The sequence below is a fragment of the Chaetodon auriga genome, chromosome 4 (genome assembly GCF_051107435.1).
Source record: "Chaetodon auriga isolate fChaAug3 chromosome 4, fChaAug3.hap1, whole genome shotgun sequence".
In the NCBI taxonomy this organism is placed as follows: Eukaryota; Metazoa; Chordata; class Actinopteri; order Chaetodontiformes; family Chaetodontidae; genus Chaetodon; species Chaetodon auriga.
This window is the reverse complement of record NC_135077.1, coordinates 16812456-16826696: the sequence shown is the minus strand read 5'-3', so window position 1 is coordinate 16826696 and position 14241 is coordinate 16812456. Positions and strand designations below refer to the sequence as shown.

Genomic DNA, 14241 nt, shown 5'->3' with positions numbered 1-14241 from the left:
ATCAATGATGAGTATGACTTACGAGCTGTCTAAGAGGGCCTGGGGTGTCCAAGACCCCCTGCAGGACATTAGTGTTAATAGCTGACTATGTGAGAGTGCTTCTCATGCTACTATAACAAGATGAGCACGCCTTTACTGCAGTAAAACTACAGAAGAACACGGCTATTCTGTGGTTCACGGCTGGAACGATTATGTGTCGACAATTTAACTAACCAACGCTAAATGTTTTATTGCCTTTGTTCTCATCAGGGGTTACATGCTCATGCTTTCTTGTTTCAGTAAAGAGCCCCCAGGATACACATGCATTATACATAAAACGGCCTTTAGCGAATACACTGAACTAACATGAATATTTCAATCAGCAGCACTTAGGGGTAACACAGTCGTCGGGAGATGGAGGGGCACAATAGAGCCGACATGACAAATGAGCGGTGTGACACACCTTCAGGGTATTTATGGTCACTGACTCAGGTGGCTTGTCGCATTTGTAGGAACTTTATAATAAGAACGTGCTCTTTATATAGCAAAAGAAAAGTTGCAAAACACATAACAGATAAAACAAATAAGAACAAGACTGAAACCCAAAACAATGAATGAGCCAAAAAAAGGCACATCAAAAGTCACAGTAAAAGATAAAAATGATAGTGATATCCCTGAGTACAAAATCCAGTAAAATAAATTTATAATAATAAAAGAGTTTTTGGAGTAACTGAAAGGAAGGCTCTGAAGATGCTGGCAAGAACTCCTCTGGCAGCAAATATTATATTTATCTAGTCCTTTTTATGCTGTTGATCCATGAAGCATTTCATTTCTTTGGACACAGTGCAGAAAGGCTCAGAGAGATCCATGGTGAAAGAAAATGTAAATTTTCAACAAGGCGTGTCTTATGGGAGATATAAATACACTTCACATGTAAACAGATGCATGCTTTAAATATGGGAATTGAGAGGCAGAAAAAAGTGTTACACTGTTTGCCAAAGTGTGTATTACAACCCGAAACTTCACTTTTTTATGCTTTTAGGTCCAAAGCAAATATATTTAGAGTTAAAAAATGTCCTTTGACAAAAAAAGAGATAACTTTATCTCCCTATAGGACAAGATGTTAAAGTCACCATCGAATTGATGGAAAGTTGGAAAAGTGCTATAATGTTGGCTTGTCTGACACTCCATGTTCTAACACAGAGATTAAAAGTTCTAGATGTGCGCACAGTGTCTTCTTACCTTACATGAACAGACAGTAAACAGCAGCTGCAGCACCCAAAGGACTTCAGGTGGACCCATCACCACCTTCTTCAGGTCTACCCGGTTTTGACCCAGGTTTGGCTCACCGCAGGCATAAAAAACAAAACAAACGCCGTGACCCCGCAGAGCACTTAGAAGAGACGCCGACGTCTACTTCAGGTACCACTGGGGACTGTACACCTCCCTTAGATAGCCTCAGGGTTATGGACTACTGTTGTGGCCGGGCTGGAGTGACTGAATCCCCTCTGGCTGTGGAAGAAGAACACAGTCCTGGTGTTGGCTGCATGCTGAGGAGAGCCACTCAGGCGCCAACTGCAGAGGACAACTGTCACAGAGAAGGTGAAAGAGTGGGTGTCGAGAAGGAGGAGTTGGAGACATGGATGATTATCTGTTACGTCAACACAGGCAGTGGGTTACACTTTAACGGCTGTGTGGGTGCACTTGTGAGTGACAGATTGCATGTGAGACAGTACTGTTGGTCTTTGGGGATGTTAATTTTCTATCCCTGTTTTATGTTTATTCCATGTGTTTTATTCATGCAGAGCACTTGGTACATGAGATTTCTTTGTTTTAATGCACTCTCAGCTGCAATTCTTCAATGAAAGGTGCTGCACAAATGAAGTGTTATTAAAATTAATGAAGTCACGCCGTGGAACTAATGTAAAAATAAAGTACTTGGAAAACCTCAGTTTTTAGCCTTGTTTGGAGTGCAGTGTTGTACCACATGGATATGGCTGGATAATATTTCAACCTTTTTTAAGGTGAAACATTAGTCAATATATTGATTAGCTGACTCAGCAAAAATTGATCTGAACCTATATTAAAACCAGATTAATGGTTTAGATCATTTTTCAAGGTATTTTAAGGCATGGACTATTGGTATGAAATTGTGTCAGGCATTTTCCCTATTTTCTAACACTGAACACATCAAATGATCAGCTGGTTAACTGATAATCAAAATTAGTTGCAGCCTTAAAATTCTTTAATAGTACTGATGAAATATCTGAGTTTTGAATGAACAACAACAAAAAAAACACTATAATGCACGTCTGCTATTCTTAGATAACCAGGATAAAGGTTATGTTGTTATACAACTTAAAACGGTTTAAGCTCCCTTAAGTGAAGAGTTTAGATCTTTAGTAGCTTTAGCCAACATTGTAAGCTAGGTAACATTAATTACTGTGGTATTTTTAATAATTCTGCATGCCTAATTTAAGATTTCAAGCATGAGCAGAATTTACTACACAGAGTTTAAATTAGATTATTTGCATTATTTTGAAAATACTTCAAATATGATCAAATAGTCAACATCAAAGTGTTTCAATCATAGGTTACTGCCGAAGGCTAAGCTAGGCTTTAAGCTAACCGTTACTGCTAGCATCTCTGCATTAGCTAGTTTAGCTATAAGCTAATCGTTAGCATGGGGCACGTTAGCATGAATATTTAACATACTGTCGGCGCCTGGTTGAAGTCAGAGAATCGTCAAAATTCTTATTTTAACCGCTGAGGACCATACATGTCAGCACCAGGTTTTCCCATCCAATTCTGGCAGAGACATTTCACTCCTGACCAAATTTTGAGCACACAGACGGACTAACTGTTTCTGACAACGCCATCATTAGCCACGCTGTCAACTGTTGGTTAAAACAAATTAGAGATAAAACCTCTCACTTTTACCTTTCTCCTGGCTTTCATGTTATCCATGTGGACACTGACATCTATCTTCAGTACACCAACTGAAAAGGTATAAAATGTTAAACAGTGCTGAACTGGTGCTGCGCTGACAAGGTTGCAACCCTGTTAACTACAATGTAGCTGACTTTCATGTCAGCCATTTATATTTCATGAGTGAAAATTAGGGGCTAAACACTCCTGGATGAGCTGTTCTCATCTGTTTCACCTCATTAAAATTTCAGCGTCATTGGAAATGGCTTAGTCTCTGTTGGATTTACTGCAGATGTCGGGATAGAGAGCAGAGCAGGAAAAAAAAAGATTAAAGAAAAGACTGGAGAGAGATAAGGGCCGACAAAGAGTGAATGATGGACGCCAGTGACAGAGAATATGGATGGTGTGTGCACAAAGGCTTGGTGAATACAAAATACTAATGTTAAACATTTTACACACACAAAGCCATCTTAAATACAATTCACTTATGGTGGAAATTAAGGAAAACCCTGGCTATATGCCAACCCAAAGTCAGCTCCCTTTGGAGTCACCTTTGACTCAAGCCTGAACAGCAGGTATAATGGCTTATTTATTTTTGGTTGAAATGTGCTTGTTTGTGTGTGTTGCTGACCTAAAGGAGTTATTCATGCATTTATTTCAACCCATCCTTACAATTTAAACTGCCTGAATACATTTGGAATTGATTCAAAACGCAGTTTATGGACTTTTAACTGAGAGCACATTTCATACATTTTATCACACGTCTACTAGCTTTAGGAATATAATTAAAGATTTTACTGATCAATTACAAGGCATTAAATGGACTGGCCCCAACCAATTTTTCTGACCTTGTCATATCACTCTACTTTGAATTAAACCCTTTTAAAAACTGCTTTTAATTGACAAGCATTCAATGTGGTCTTAAGCACATTATATGAACAGTGGAAACAATGGATGCAAATGTGTGCTTTGAGCTAAATGCTAACGAGCTCAGGATGACAATGCCAACCTACTGACGTTTAGCAGCTATAATGTTAACCATGTTCACCATCTTACATGCTAACATTTGCTAGCATTAAATTGGAATTTCATTAGTGTTGCAGATTTTGGGTCATAAACCGAGCTCTCGGACAAAAATTAAATCTTTGACATCATGGTGCATGATGCAAAGTCATCAGTTAGTACAGTTCAGGGGAAACCATAAGCATTAATCCTTTGTGTAACATGAACGTGCCAAATTTAATGACAATCTATGCAGCAGTTCTAGAGATGTAACTAAAATACAAAAATAACAACCTCATGTTGGCGCTAAAGGAAAAAGGGATCACTTAAATCAGCATACTTCATCCTCTGCAGACCATGAATGTTGATACCAAAGTGTTGAACTGACTGACCGCCATTTTAAAAAGTAGCTTCTAACTGAATTGCATTATACTGTTTGTAATCACCAAGCACCCTGTAACCATGGTAAGACAAGTGCAGCACGAATATGAGGAAAAGCGGATCAAAGTGCAGACCTGATGGAATTCCTGTTTGGAACGCAGCGCAAGGTTCACCTTTGTGCTCCTCAAACCTTTTCTCTGTTGGCTTTGCTTCACAAAGGCATTCAATGAAACTAAATCCCATCAAATTAACTTAAATGTACATTATGTACTTTTATTAAAATATGTTACTCAGTCACTTCCCCACACAACTATGCATAGAAAGACCTTGAGGCAATCATGTACCACAGTTTGCTCTGTTATGTTGAAAAAATATAGAACACAGTTTCACAATATAAAAAAATGCACTGTCCCCGTTCCCTTTACAAAGAAATGTACTCCGCAGGGAGCTACATAATAGCACCGTGATGAATAACACTCCAATATACATCACATAACAGATAATTATAACAACAATATGACAACAACAAACAAAATAAAACACAACAATTTGAGGTTTGATGATAACACAGAACAACATGGTGGCTGAATGCTGCTGAAAAATGGTGGTTTTGTATTTTTGAAGAAGATTCACTGATCATGTTTGTGTATGATTATGTATAGATGAGAATAGAGTGCATAGATCAATAGATGTATGAACAGGCATGGATGAAACTGTGAGAGCACCACTCACTCCTTCAAAGAGGAATGAAATGAGAAACGTTCACAACTGAGGAAATCCTCTACAGTCGATGCGTTTATGAATTGGACTTGAAAACACAATATATGAGTCAGTTGTGAGAATGTATGAGATGAATAAGATGATGTACATATTCAGGTGTGTGTGAGTGAATGTCTGTATAAAAGAATGTTTATTTGAAGGAACACTGTTGTAGGTAAATCAACTTATAAATATGTTGCATCAGGTAAGTCTTGAATGTAGTTTCCTCCCTGCATGTAAAAAGTGTCCATGGCTCTTTTTCCTTTTAAATTACTCCTGGTGTAATCTCCTCTGGCTTGATTAGCCGTTGTAGCAGACTGGGCCAACTTGGAAACCAAATTTCTGGTTCCCCTTCCCAAAATCAAGCACAGCCACATCAAAGATAGGGAGCGTGTTGGACATCGGAGCGTCAAATTCCAACACTGTCCTCTCTTGCCCTGAACGCGTCTACAGCAGAGAAATACAATCAATCAGAAAACAAACGCCCGGTGCATGTTTGCACTTGAATGTATATCTGTGTTACTCACCTGACACCCGTCGTACAGCGCACTGATGTAATGTGTGTTCTCATGTGTCAGCTCCTCGCCACTGCTGCCTCTGAAGCGCAGTGCGTGTTCGTGGCTATAGGTGGCGGCGTGCAGCCAGGCAGCAGAGTTGAGGCAGTGGTAGGTGAAGGTCTGCTTGGCTGTGGCGCTCAGCAGCTGCAGGAAGGTCAATTGGACCACGTGGACTGGGACGCTGTCCGACCCGGTGTAGGAAAACTGGAGGAGAACACCAGAATTGCACACATAATTTGCACCCATCCTGCCTCTTTGTCCCTTTCACTTTCAGGCCCCTGTATCTCTATTAAGTTATACTGTCATTCTCCACCTGTCCACCAGATGTCCTCGGACTTACCCCATTCATCCTGGTCACCCTGCTCCCCAATCACCCTGTTAGCAGGTATACCAGTGCCCTTTTCCCCAATCAAGAGTCAGATCATCAACATTGCATCCTGAACCTGAACCCGGACCCTATCTGTACCTGCCTGTCATCACCCTTTACAGTCCTCTTAATCTGTGGATTCTCAATTACTTCTGTTTGGACGTTGTTGGCTACCTATCTTTGAACAACCAATTTTGTTCCCCAGAATACACAACCTAGCCCAATGCACGACCATCGAGGGTCAAACCTTCATTTTCTGCTGTGGTGGTCAATGCACTCCCTGTCGTTAATAATTACAGTAAACAAGGCCGTCTGTTCTATAACAGAAATGGAAAACTACATGGGGAAATTAGCTGAAGCTTGTTAGTCAGTCGTTTCCTGTCGCAGCTTCTCTGCTTCTGATCTGTTCATCACTGATATAATCTGGTTTCTGCCAGCTCTCTAACTTCAGTTGATCTTATGGTTTTGATATTAATCATAAAAACTGAGCTGTGTCACAAGACACTTTGAAAAACAGTGTCTGCCAAATGTTCTAAATGCTGCTTTGAAAACTCACTTAAAATGCTGAGTGCCTTTTTATAGCTGACAAATGCTGCTAATTAGCATTCAATCCAATATGTCCCACATTTGCAGTAGTGTTTTTAATTGTGATTAAACTAGTTTACATTTAAAGTCCTTTTCCACACTGACAGCAAGCATAATCATCATCATCTATACCTGTTTTCCTTTCCTGAAATGACTGTACCAGGTGCCAGGCTTTTCCCCTTTCCAGGCTGCTAGCTTCACCTGATGGGAAAAAAACCACAAAATGATGTTTAATCTTTTTCTGAGAAGTCATTTAGCTTTTGGCAACACTGTTTGCTTTGAACAATTTATCAAATGCTCAATAAAGGGTAAGTGTGTGTATGTGTGTGTGTGTTTCTGCATGAAAACTAACCGACTGGAACTTCTTGTCAGGGTACAGACATGTCTCTCCTTGTGCAGTGAAGTTACAAAACACCTTGAAGGAGTCTCTATGGCAACCCTGGTTGGGATCTATCCAGTATTCACCTGGAGAGATGCAGAAAAAGGGAGAGGAGGGCACAGGGGTCAAAAAAACATGAGGTTCTTATCACTGTCAGCAACAAAAACACCAAGCAGAGACACATCACCAAGACACAGACGATATTAAGAGGAGAAGCAGATCCACAGGAAACTAGAAAGAAAGGTAGTTAAAATGAGTCTCGCCGTGCAGGCAGAGGTGCTAAACAGATGACCTGAGACACAAACTGATTAAGTACCGTCTGGGAGCTCTGGGTGGAGGAACCAGAGCTCCTTGCAGGTGCGGGCGGGGCTGTGGTACGTCCCTTGTGGGTTACGCAGACCCTCCACATCCACTTTCATAGAGGACAGAGACGCAAACACTTCCTCCATGCCTTGGCCTTCCTTCTCCTTCATCCAACCGTTGTGCTCCACCTGGTCCCTCTGCATCCATTCCTCTCCTCCATCTATCACCTCCCCTTCCTCCTCCTCCACCTCCTCAAGTGCAGCACCATCCACCGAAGTGTGGGTTCTTCTTCTCCGTCCTCGCTCTGGCAGAGGGGACATCCCAGCTGCTGGCAATCCCTGAAGAGAGGACGAGAGAGAAATGGGTTGTGAGGATCACAGGAAATGAAGGTTGTTGGATGCACTAAATCTCAGTAAGCAAAACTCACTGGTGGTCCTGGAGGTCCTGCAGGCCCAGTGTCTCCTCTGGGACCAATCGGACCCTAATAGAGACAGTGCAAAGAAATCAATTAAGGGTGGTAGAGATGTATGAGGCTCCAACGTGATATTACTGACTAATTCAATCTAATGTAACAATGAGAATCACAGTTACCTGGTTTCCTTTAGAGCCCTTTGGACCAATAGCACCCTGTGACAGAGAGTTAAAGGTAAGATGAACAATGTGCCAGTGATCCCAATAGAAACAGCAGTGATGTACACTTTTGCATGTACTGTCACGATTATGTTGTGTACTCACAGACAGACCGGTGGGGCCAGGGGGACCATGGGGACCTGCTGGACCAATTGGACCCTGATATTAAACGTGAAAGAAACAAAACTGTCAGATAAAGAAAGCTGCTGCTGGATGTACCTACTACAAAGTTCATTGTTGTTTTTTTCATGGGATGTGATGGCAATTCGAAATATGGCCCATTGATGTGATTAAAGAAATTACATTCTATGTGTTTTCTCCTGTATGTATCCAACTGAATTTTGCATATAGTTACAAACAAAAGATATAACAGTGGGGCCCAGAAACTAACACAAGGAAAACCTGCCGACAGGTTGCCTACTTTGCCTGGCTGGTAATCCCGGCTGGTGTGTACGTGTTTGTGTGTGTATTTTCAGCACCTCATCTCCTTTTGCTCCCTGTAGTCCCTGGTTTCCTGGCAGTCCTCTGTCTCCCTTCTCTCCGATGTCTCCTGGTGGCCCTATCAGACCTATGAGACCACCGTGACCCTGCAGAGGTGTCGGAAATAAACTCAAGGTCAAAGTCAAGTCAAGGTCAGAGTGAATTTTTATGTGTGCACAGTATGTACGCACCTTGTCTCCCTTCTTGCCATGGTCCCCCTTTAGCCCTGGTAATCCCGGTGGACCCTGAGAAGATGAAGTTATGATGAGGTCAAACACAATTTACAGTGTGACAAGTGCATATAAAAACTCATTCATGTACCACTCTAGACTGCTATACCTCCTCTATTTTAACAGCTAAGGATGTGAAATGTGAGTGATTTGGTCATACTGTCCATAAACTGTCAGTAAAATCTCCTTTAATGTCATTTGAAAAAGTCTTTTTTTATGCTCTTGATTTGCTGAGTCATCTTACCATGGGACCTGGGGGCCCTGCCTGGCCAGGTGGTCCATTTAAACCCTGCTCACCCTGAGAGAAAGACAGACAGACAGAAATAACTGAACCTACATCTTTTTTATGCTCCACTTCCACTGCTTCACTCTTTGCTCTCTGACTTACCGCTGGGCCGGGGATTCCTCTTAAACCTTGAGGACCAGGCTTCCCAGGGTGTCCCTGGGCACCAACGGGCCCTGTCTTCCCTATGGGTCCCTCCAAACCGGGAGCACCCTGAAACGGACAGAGACCAGGGTGACCTTCAGAGGCTGTGAGTGTTGACATGTTATTATTCAAAGAGTTGTTTCTGACTCTCACCTTGGCTCCCTTCAGGCCTGCCTTTCCTTCCTTCCCTGCTTTTCCCAGGTGGCCCTGAAGAACAGCATTTTAAAACATTTTAACCTGAATCTGTCAGACAGATGCACTGATGCACAAACACACACACACACACACACACACACACACACACACACACAGTGAGAATGCATTAAGAAAAATACCCTCAACTTCATCCTACCAGGGAAGAGGGTTTAATGTTTTACTTAATCAAACAGGAGACAGAAAATGAGGATGAGTGCGTCAGAGGTTCATACAGGGACAAAAAAACACAAACCCTTCGGCCAGGGGATCCATGTGGTCCAGGTTCTCCCGGTGCTCCTGGTGGTCCCTGACAAATATAAGGACACTATTACATGGCCAGTCATTGATTTGTAAGATGACAGCATCTTTCATGGTTATGAACTATCACGCATGTCATGGTGTATGATGAAAAAGGGAGGAGCTCACAGATTTCCCAGGTTCTCCTGTGTCTCCTTTAGCCCCAGGCAGACCATCCACACCCTGATGAGGAAAGAAACAGAGTGAGCAGAGGAAAACTACACCTCTTTTGCTCCAGAGAATAAAGTTGAAGATGAATGAAAACATGAAACATGAATTTATAGTTTCTAGTGATGTGCTCGTGTTGATACAGTTACGAGACATATTATAGGAGAGTAATAAAACAGAGAGGCAGTTCCACAAAGTCCAACAGAAAAAAATTCAAAAGCTCCAAGTTAGGACAAAGAAACAGCCCGTCATGAGGATACAGGGCACTTCCATAAATCTTAAAAATAAAAATCTCATCTTTCAAAAGCCAACTTGACTCTTTACCTTCAGACAACCAACACAAGTCCAGATTCTTTAAACTTTACACTTTTTAAAAGATCTTTTTTTTGTCAGCCTGGCGTTTCCATAACTGCCAACATAATTTCAATTAAAGATGGAGATGAAGAAGAAGTAATAGAAGGAGATTAATAGAAAGAACAGGCACTCACATTGGGTCCAGCCTCTCCCTGCTGTCCGAGGTCCCCAGTTAAACCTATAGGACCCTGAGGAGAGAGAGAGAGAGAGAGACCTTGAGCTAGTATGGCATTATACTGTGCTGTGCAGTATGGAATAGAAGGCTATAAATGTGTTTTTAATCTGGTACTGCCCCACAAAAGGCAGGCAGCGGTAACCACAGACGCAGCAAAGTTGAGACAAACTGTGACAGATAAAAAGGTTGAACTGCCTTCCTTTTATGCCTTTTTTAGGCTGATTAATTTACTCAAAAACTCATTGCCACAGAGCCTTTATAAAATACCTAGAAGTACCTTGGATAATGTTCGTGGAATTCAAGAGGAAATTGGAGTATCTACCAACAAAGCTGTTGTATCTACCAACAAAGCTTTCTTTTCCATTTTTGTAGCTTTGCTTAAGAAAAATAAACTTCATTTTGGTTATCTAGAGCCCATAAATTATAGTGATTGTTTGTTTTTCTTGGTGTCTGTCTGCCCATGTACTATTGCATGAACTGTAGTTATATTAAAATCAATACAAAAGAGCAATGTACAATTTAATATGTTTAAATTTGTAATTCAAAGATAATCTAACCACCAAATTGGATGAACTTCACTAGTCCAAAGATGAGATGGGAGTTAGTGAGATCTGCTAAGTTGGCAAGTTTTAGCTTGGTTAGCTGGGTTATTTCCTTCAACACTGGTGCATTAAGACATAGCCAAATGTTGTTATGTAGAAAACCAAACTGAGTTACCAAGTCAGTTTATCAGAGGAATATTTTTCTTTTACAGTAAAACAGCTATGAAGGAATGAATTGTGCAGTATACATCAGTACAGTGTTAAAGAGTGGTTTTTGGATAGATTGCTTCTCACAGCGTTGCCCTTGGCTCCGTCATCCCCTGGGGGGCCCCTGGCTCCTGGAGGACCAGCTGCCCCTGGAAGGCCCGTATCTCCCTTCTCCCCCTGGTCTCCTTTTTCTCCCTAAAGAAGAAAAAGAGCAGAGTGAGTGATTAAGAGGGCTGTGGTGGAGGAAAAGAGCAAGAGAAGCTTAAAAACCGAAGCTGGTGGGAGCAAGTTTGAAGACGTCTTTGATCAAAACGTGCATCCCCCCCTCCAACCCCCACACTAAAGCAAACTCACCAGCTTTCCTGAAACGCCAACTGAACCAGGGTCACCTGCCTCACCATCCTCCCCCTTAGAGAGACAGAGGGAAGAAATGTAAGAAGGACTTGTTTGTTTCAAACATTATGAATGCAAAAGGTGTTATTGTCAGTTTCTTTACCTTCTCTCCAACAACACCTGGCTGTCCTATCATGCCGGGTCGACCAGGCGGACCCTGCACAACACAGAGGACATCACAGTATTTCTTCAGAATTCCAAACAAGTGCTCAAGTGAACAAGCATGCATAAATATTACTGTGAGACTTACCTGTCCCCCAACAGGTCCTTGAGGACCAGTGGGACCTTGTTGACCAGGGGGGCCCTAAAACCAGGTGTGTAATGTGGGAGAAATAACATCAGTTTAAAAATTTGCCTTAATGAAGGAAAAATGTGATGTAAACAAGACACAGATCTTTAAAGAGGACATAAGCTCACCATCAGTCCCACATGTCCACTCTCACCCTTCTCTCCTGGCAGGCCCGGCATGCCCTTGGAAAACACACAGAGGATTAGAGGATTAAAGTGAAGAGCTCCAAGTTCACTCTATCTATTCAGAAGACATCGCTTCAATGATCTGCGCCCTGACTGCTGTAAATCTCACCTGTAATCCTATCGGTCCTTGAGAGCCCTTGAAGCCACGGAGTCCTTCATCTCCTTTCGGACCATACATGCCCTGCTGGCCCCGGGGACCCACCAGTCCATCTAAACCCTGGAGCGCACAGGAGAGTGAGGAATGAGTGTGTTTTTGACTTAAAAATGATGATGAAGTGTTATGAAGAGTTCTTATTTGATATAACTGGCAGAAAGGCAGGATTGTTAAAAAATATGTGAAGCAATAGTTTTGGGAAATGCGCTTATTAGCTTTCTTTCCAAGAGTTAGATGAGAAAATTGATATCAAATCTTATGTCTGAAGGGTAAAAATGAAGTGATAGCCAGCAGCCCTAAGCCTTCAAACCCGTTGGAGTTAGAATGAAAGCCAGACAGTGAGTGTTTACAAGGAAGTGAGCACAGATAAGGAAAATGCAAAGAGAAGAGCAGACTCACTGGAAGTCCTGGCTGACCAACTAGCCCTTGAGTGCCAGTGGGGCCTGGGGGACCCTGTGGAGAGCGAGAGCAGGAGAGAGATATTCAGACACGATCAGATCTACTCTTGTTATAGAGCACAGTCCATGTTGATGTAGTTCCTCAGCTCCAGACTTACTGCTTCCCCTTTATCTCCTTTGCTGCCTTTCTGCCCAGGTACTCCCTGCTCTCCCTGTGGACACATACACACACAGAAAACAGATTTTATGGTCACAGCACAAACACATACACTCTCTTGCTGACTTGCAGACACACACAGTTTACCTTATCCCCATCGTCTCCTGGAGGTCCTGCGGGGCCTGTAGCCCCAGGCATCCCAACAGGTCCCTGATCTCCATCCTGACCTGCTGGTCCAAACGGACCCTTCTCTCCCTGAAACACAAAGACATTCAACATGTTATTCTGCCTTAAAGCTAAATAAACAAATACTGACATTAAAAAAGATGATACTTGATTCTAAAAGAGCATCAATGAAGTGAGTGAAGTCTAAAGGGAAGACTTAATACAAGAGCCACTGAATGGGAAAGGAAAAAAGAATAAGATGCAATTACAGGCTCGCCCTTCTCTCCCATTGGTCCAGGTCCTCCGATTGGTCCGCCACGGCCAGGCTGTCCGATGGCCCCTGCTGTTCCTGGGGGGCCTCTCTCACCTGACGGCCCCTACAGACAGAACATGTTGATCCTTGAACTTCTAGTTAATTAAAAGTACTGAGACAATGGGTTGATATAACTGCTAGAATCAATGTGATATTGGTTTCAATTATTAGACATCACAAAAAATTTTAAATAATGTCTTGTTCAGTGGAAATTGGTTGATCATAGTCTCCTGAACATGAAGTGTAGTAACAAAAGAGATGTAATGAACTCACGATGGCTCCTGGGGATCCATTAGGTCCTGATCCTCCTTTTAGACCAGGAGGTCCCTGGAAAGATCACACGTAATTTGTACTGTCGCCTATATCATTCATAAGATTAAGGAATCACATCATTTGCAGGGACTGTGGTGTATGTGTATTCGTGTGTGTTACCATGATTCCAGGGGCCCCTCTGCTCCCTCTGAACCCTTTCAGTCCTGCAGGACCATTCTTCCCAGATGTCCCAGGTAAACCTGGATCGCCCTGGGAACCAAAAGAACAAAAACTAAAACATTTTATAATAAAAACACGAATGACAACTGTGTGATGATGATGATGATGATGATGATGATCACTGTTTATATGCAAGTGACTTTGTGAACCCACCTTTCCACCTTCCTTGCCAGCAGCCCCAGGTAAACCATGCTCTCCAGGTACACCTGGTGCCCCTGGGTGACCACGGTCCCCTGTTGGACCAGGTTCACCTGATTTGCCCTGAAACACACACAAGTGATTGGGTCAGTTACACCAATTCAGACATGAAGCACAAGGAAGGAGAAATATTACATAACAGAACTGATTCACATTGCTGGGCTCACCTGTGGCCCCACAACACCTATGGGTCCTGGAGGTCCTGTCTTGCCTTGGAATCCCTGCAGTCACAAAAAAAAAGATGGGTAGGAAACATATTCTGGGGTGTGTGTGTGTGTGTGTGTGTGTGTGTGTGTGAGTGAGTGAGTGAGTGTGATGAAGACCATTTCTTAAAGAAAAAGTGCAGGAGCTGATCACCTGTTATGAACTCCTATGACTAAGAAATTTGACCTCACTCACCGGCTCTCCTCTTTGGCCTGGGTGACCTGGAAGTCCATCCTTCCCACCAGGACCCTACACACACATACATACATACAGACAGAACCACACACACACATATATGCCAAGAGCAAGGTGAGAAATAAATTGGAGCTCAGGATAAAAACTGATGTC

General features: G+C 42.5%; 1 protein-coding gene across 1 annotated transcript in view; it reads right to left on the bottom strand.

The window, feature by feature from the left end:
* Positions 1-4640: 4640 nt before the first annotated feature.
* LOC143320094 (uncharacterized) overlaps positions 4641-14241 on the bottom strand; it is a 36052-nt gene continuing 26451 nt past the window's right edge. Inside the window, exons 36-66 of the mRNA XM_076729522.1 lie at positions 14089-14142; positions 13857-13910; positions 13645-13752; positions 13432-13521; positions 13273-13326; positions 12956-13063; positions 12669-12776; positions 12523-12576; positions 12366-12419; positions 11922-12029; positions 11756-11809; positions 11589-11642; positions 11442-11495; positions 11300-11353; positions 11033-11140; positions 10156-10209; positions 9629-9682; positions 9456-9509; positions 9161-9214; positions 8969-9076; positions 8825-8878; positions 8542-8595; positions 8350-8457; positions 7976-8029; positions 7832-7867; positions 7668-7721; positions 7254-7578; positions 6911-7023; positions 6691-6759; positions 5577-5810; positions 4641-5496 (exon numbers count right to left, since the gene is read on the bottom strand). Coding sequence (XP_076585637.1) covers positions 5350-5496; positions 5577-5810; positions 6691-6759; positions 6911-7023; positions 7254-7578; positions 7668-7721; positions 7832-7867; positions 7976-8029; positions 8350-8457; positions 8542-8595; positions 8825-8878; positions 8969-9076; positions 9161-9214; positions 9456-9509; positions 9629-9682; positions 10156-10209; positions 11033-11140; positions 11300-11353; positions 11442-11495; positions 11589-11642; positions 11756-11809; positions 11922-12029; positions 12366-12419; positions 12523-12576; positions 12669-12776; positions 12956-13063; positions 13273-13326; positions 13432-13521; positions 13645-13752; positions 13857-13910; positions 14089-14142 — 2688 coding nt within the window. The 3' untranslated portion in view covers positions 4641-5349. The remainder of the gene's footprint in view (positions 5497-5576; positions 5811-6690; positions 6760-6910; positions 7024-7253; positions 7579-7667; positions 7722-7831; positions 7868-7975; positions 8030-8349; positions 8458-8541; positions 8596-8824; positions 8879-8968; positions 9077-9160; positions 9215-9455; positions 9510-9628; positions 9683-10155; positions 10210-11032; positions 11141-11299; positions 11354-11441; positions 11496-11588; positions 11643-11755; positions 11810-11921; positions 12030-12365; positions 12420-12522; positions 12577-12668; positions 12777-12955; positions 13064-13272; positions 13327-13431; positions 13522-13644; positions 13753-13856; positions 13911-14088; positions 14143-14241) is intronic.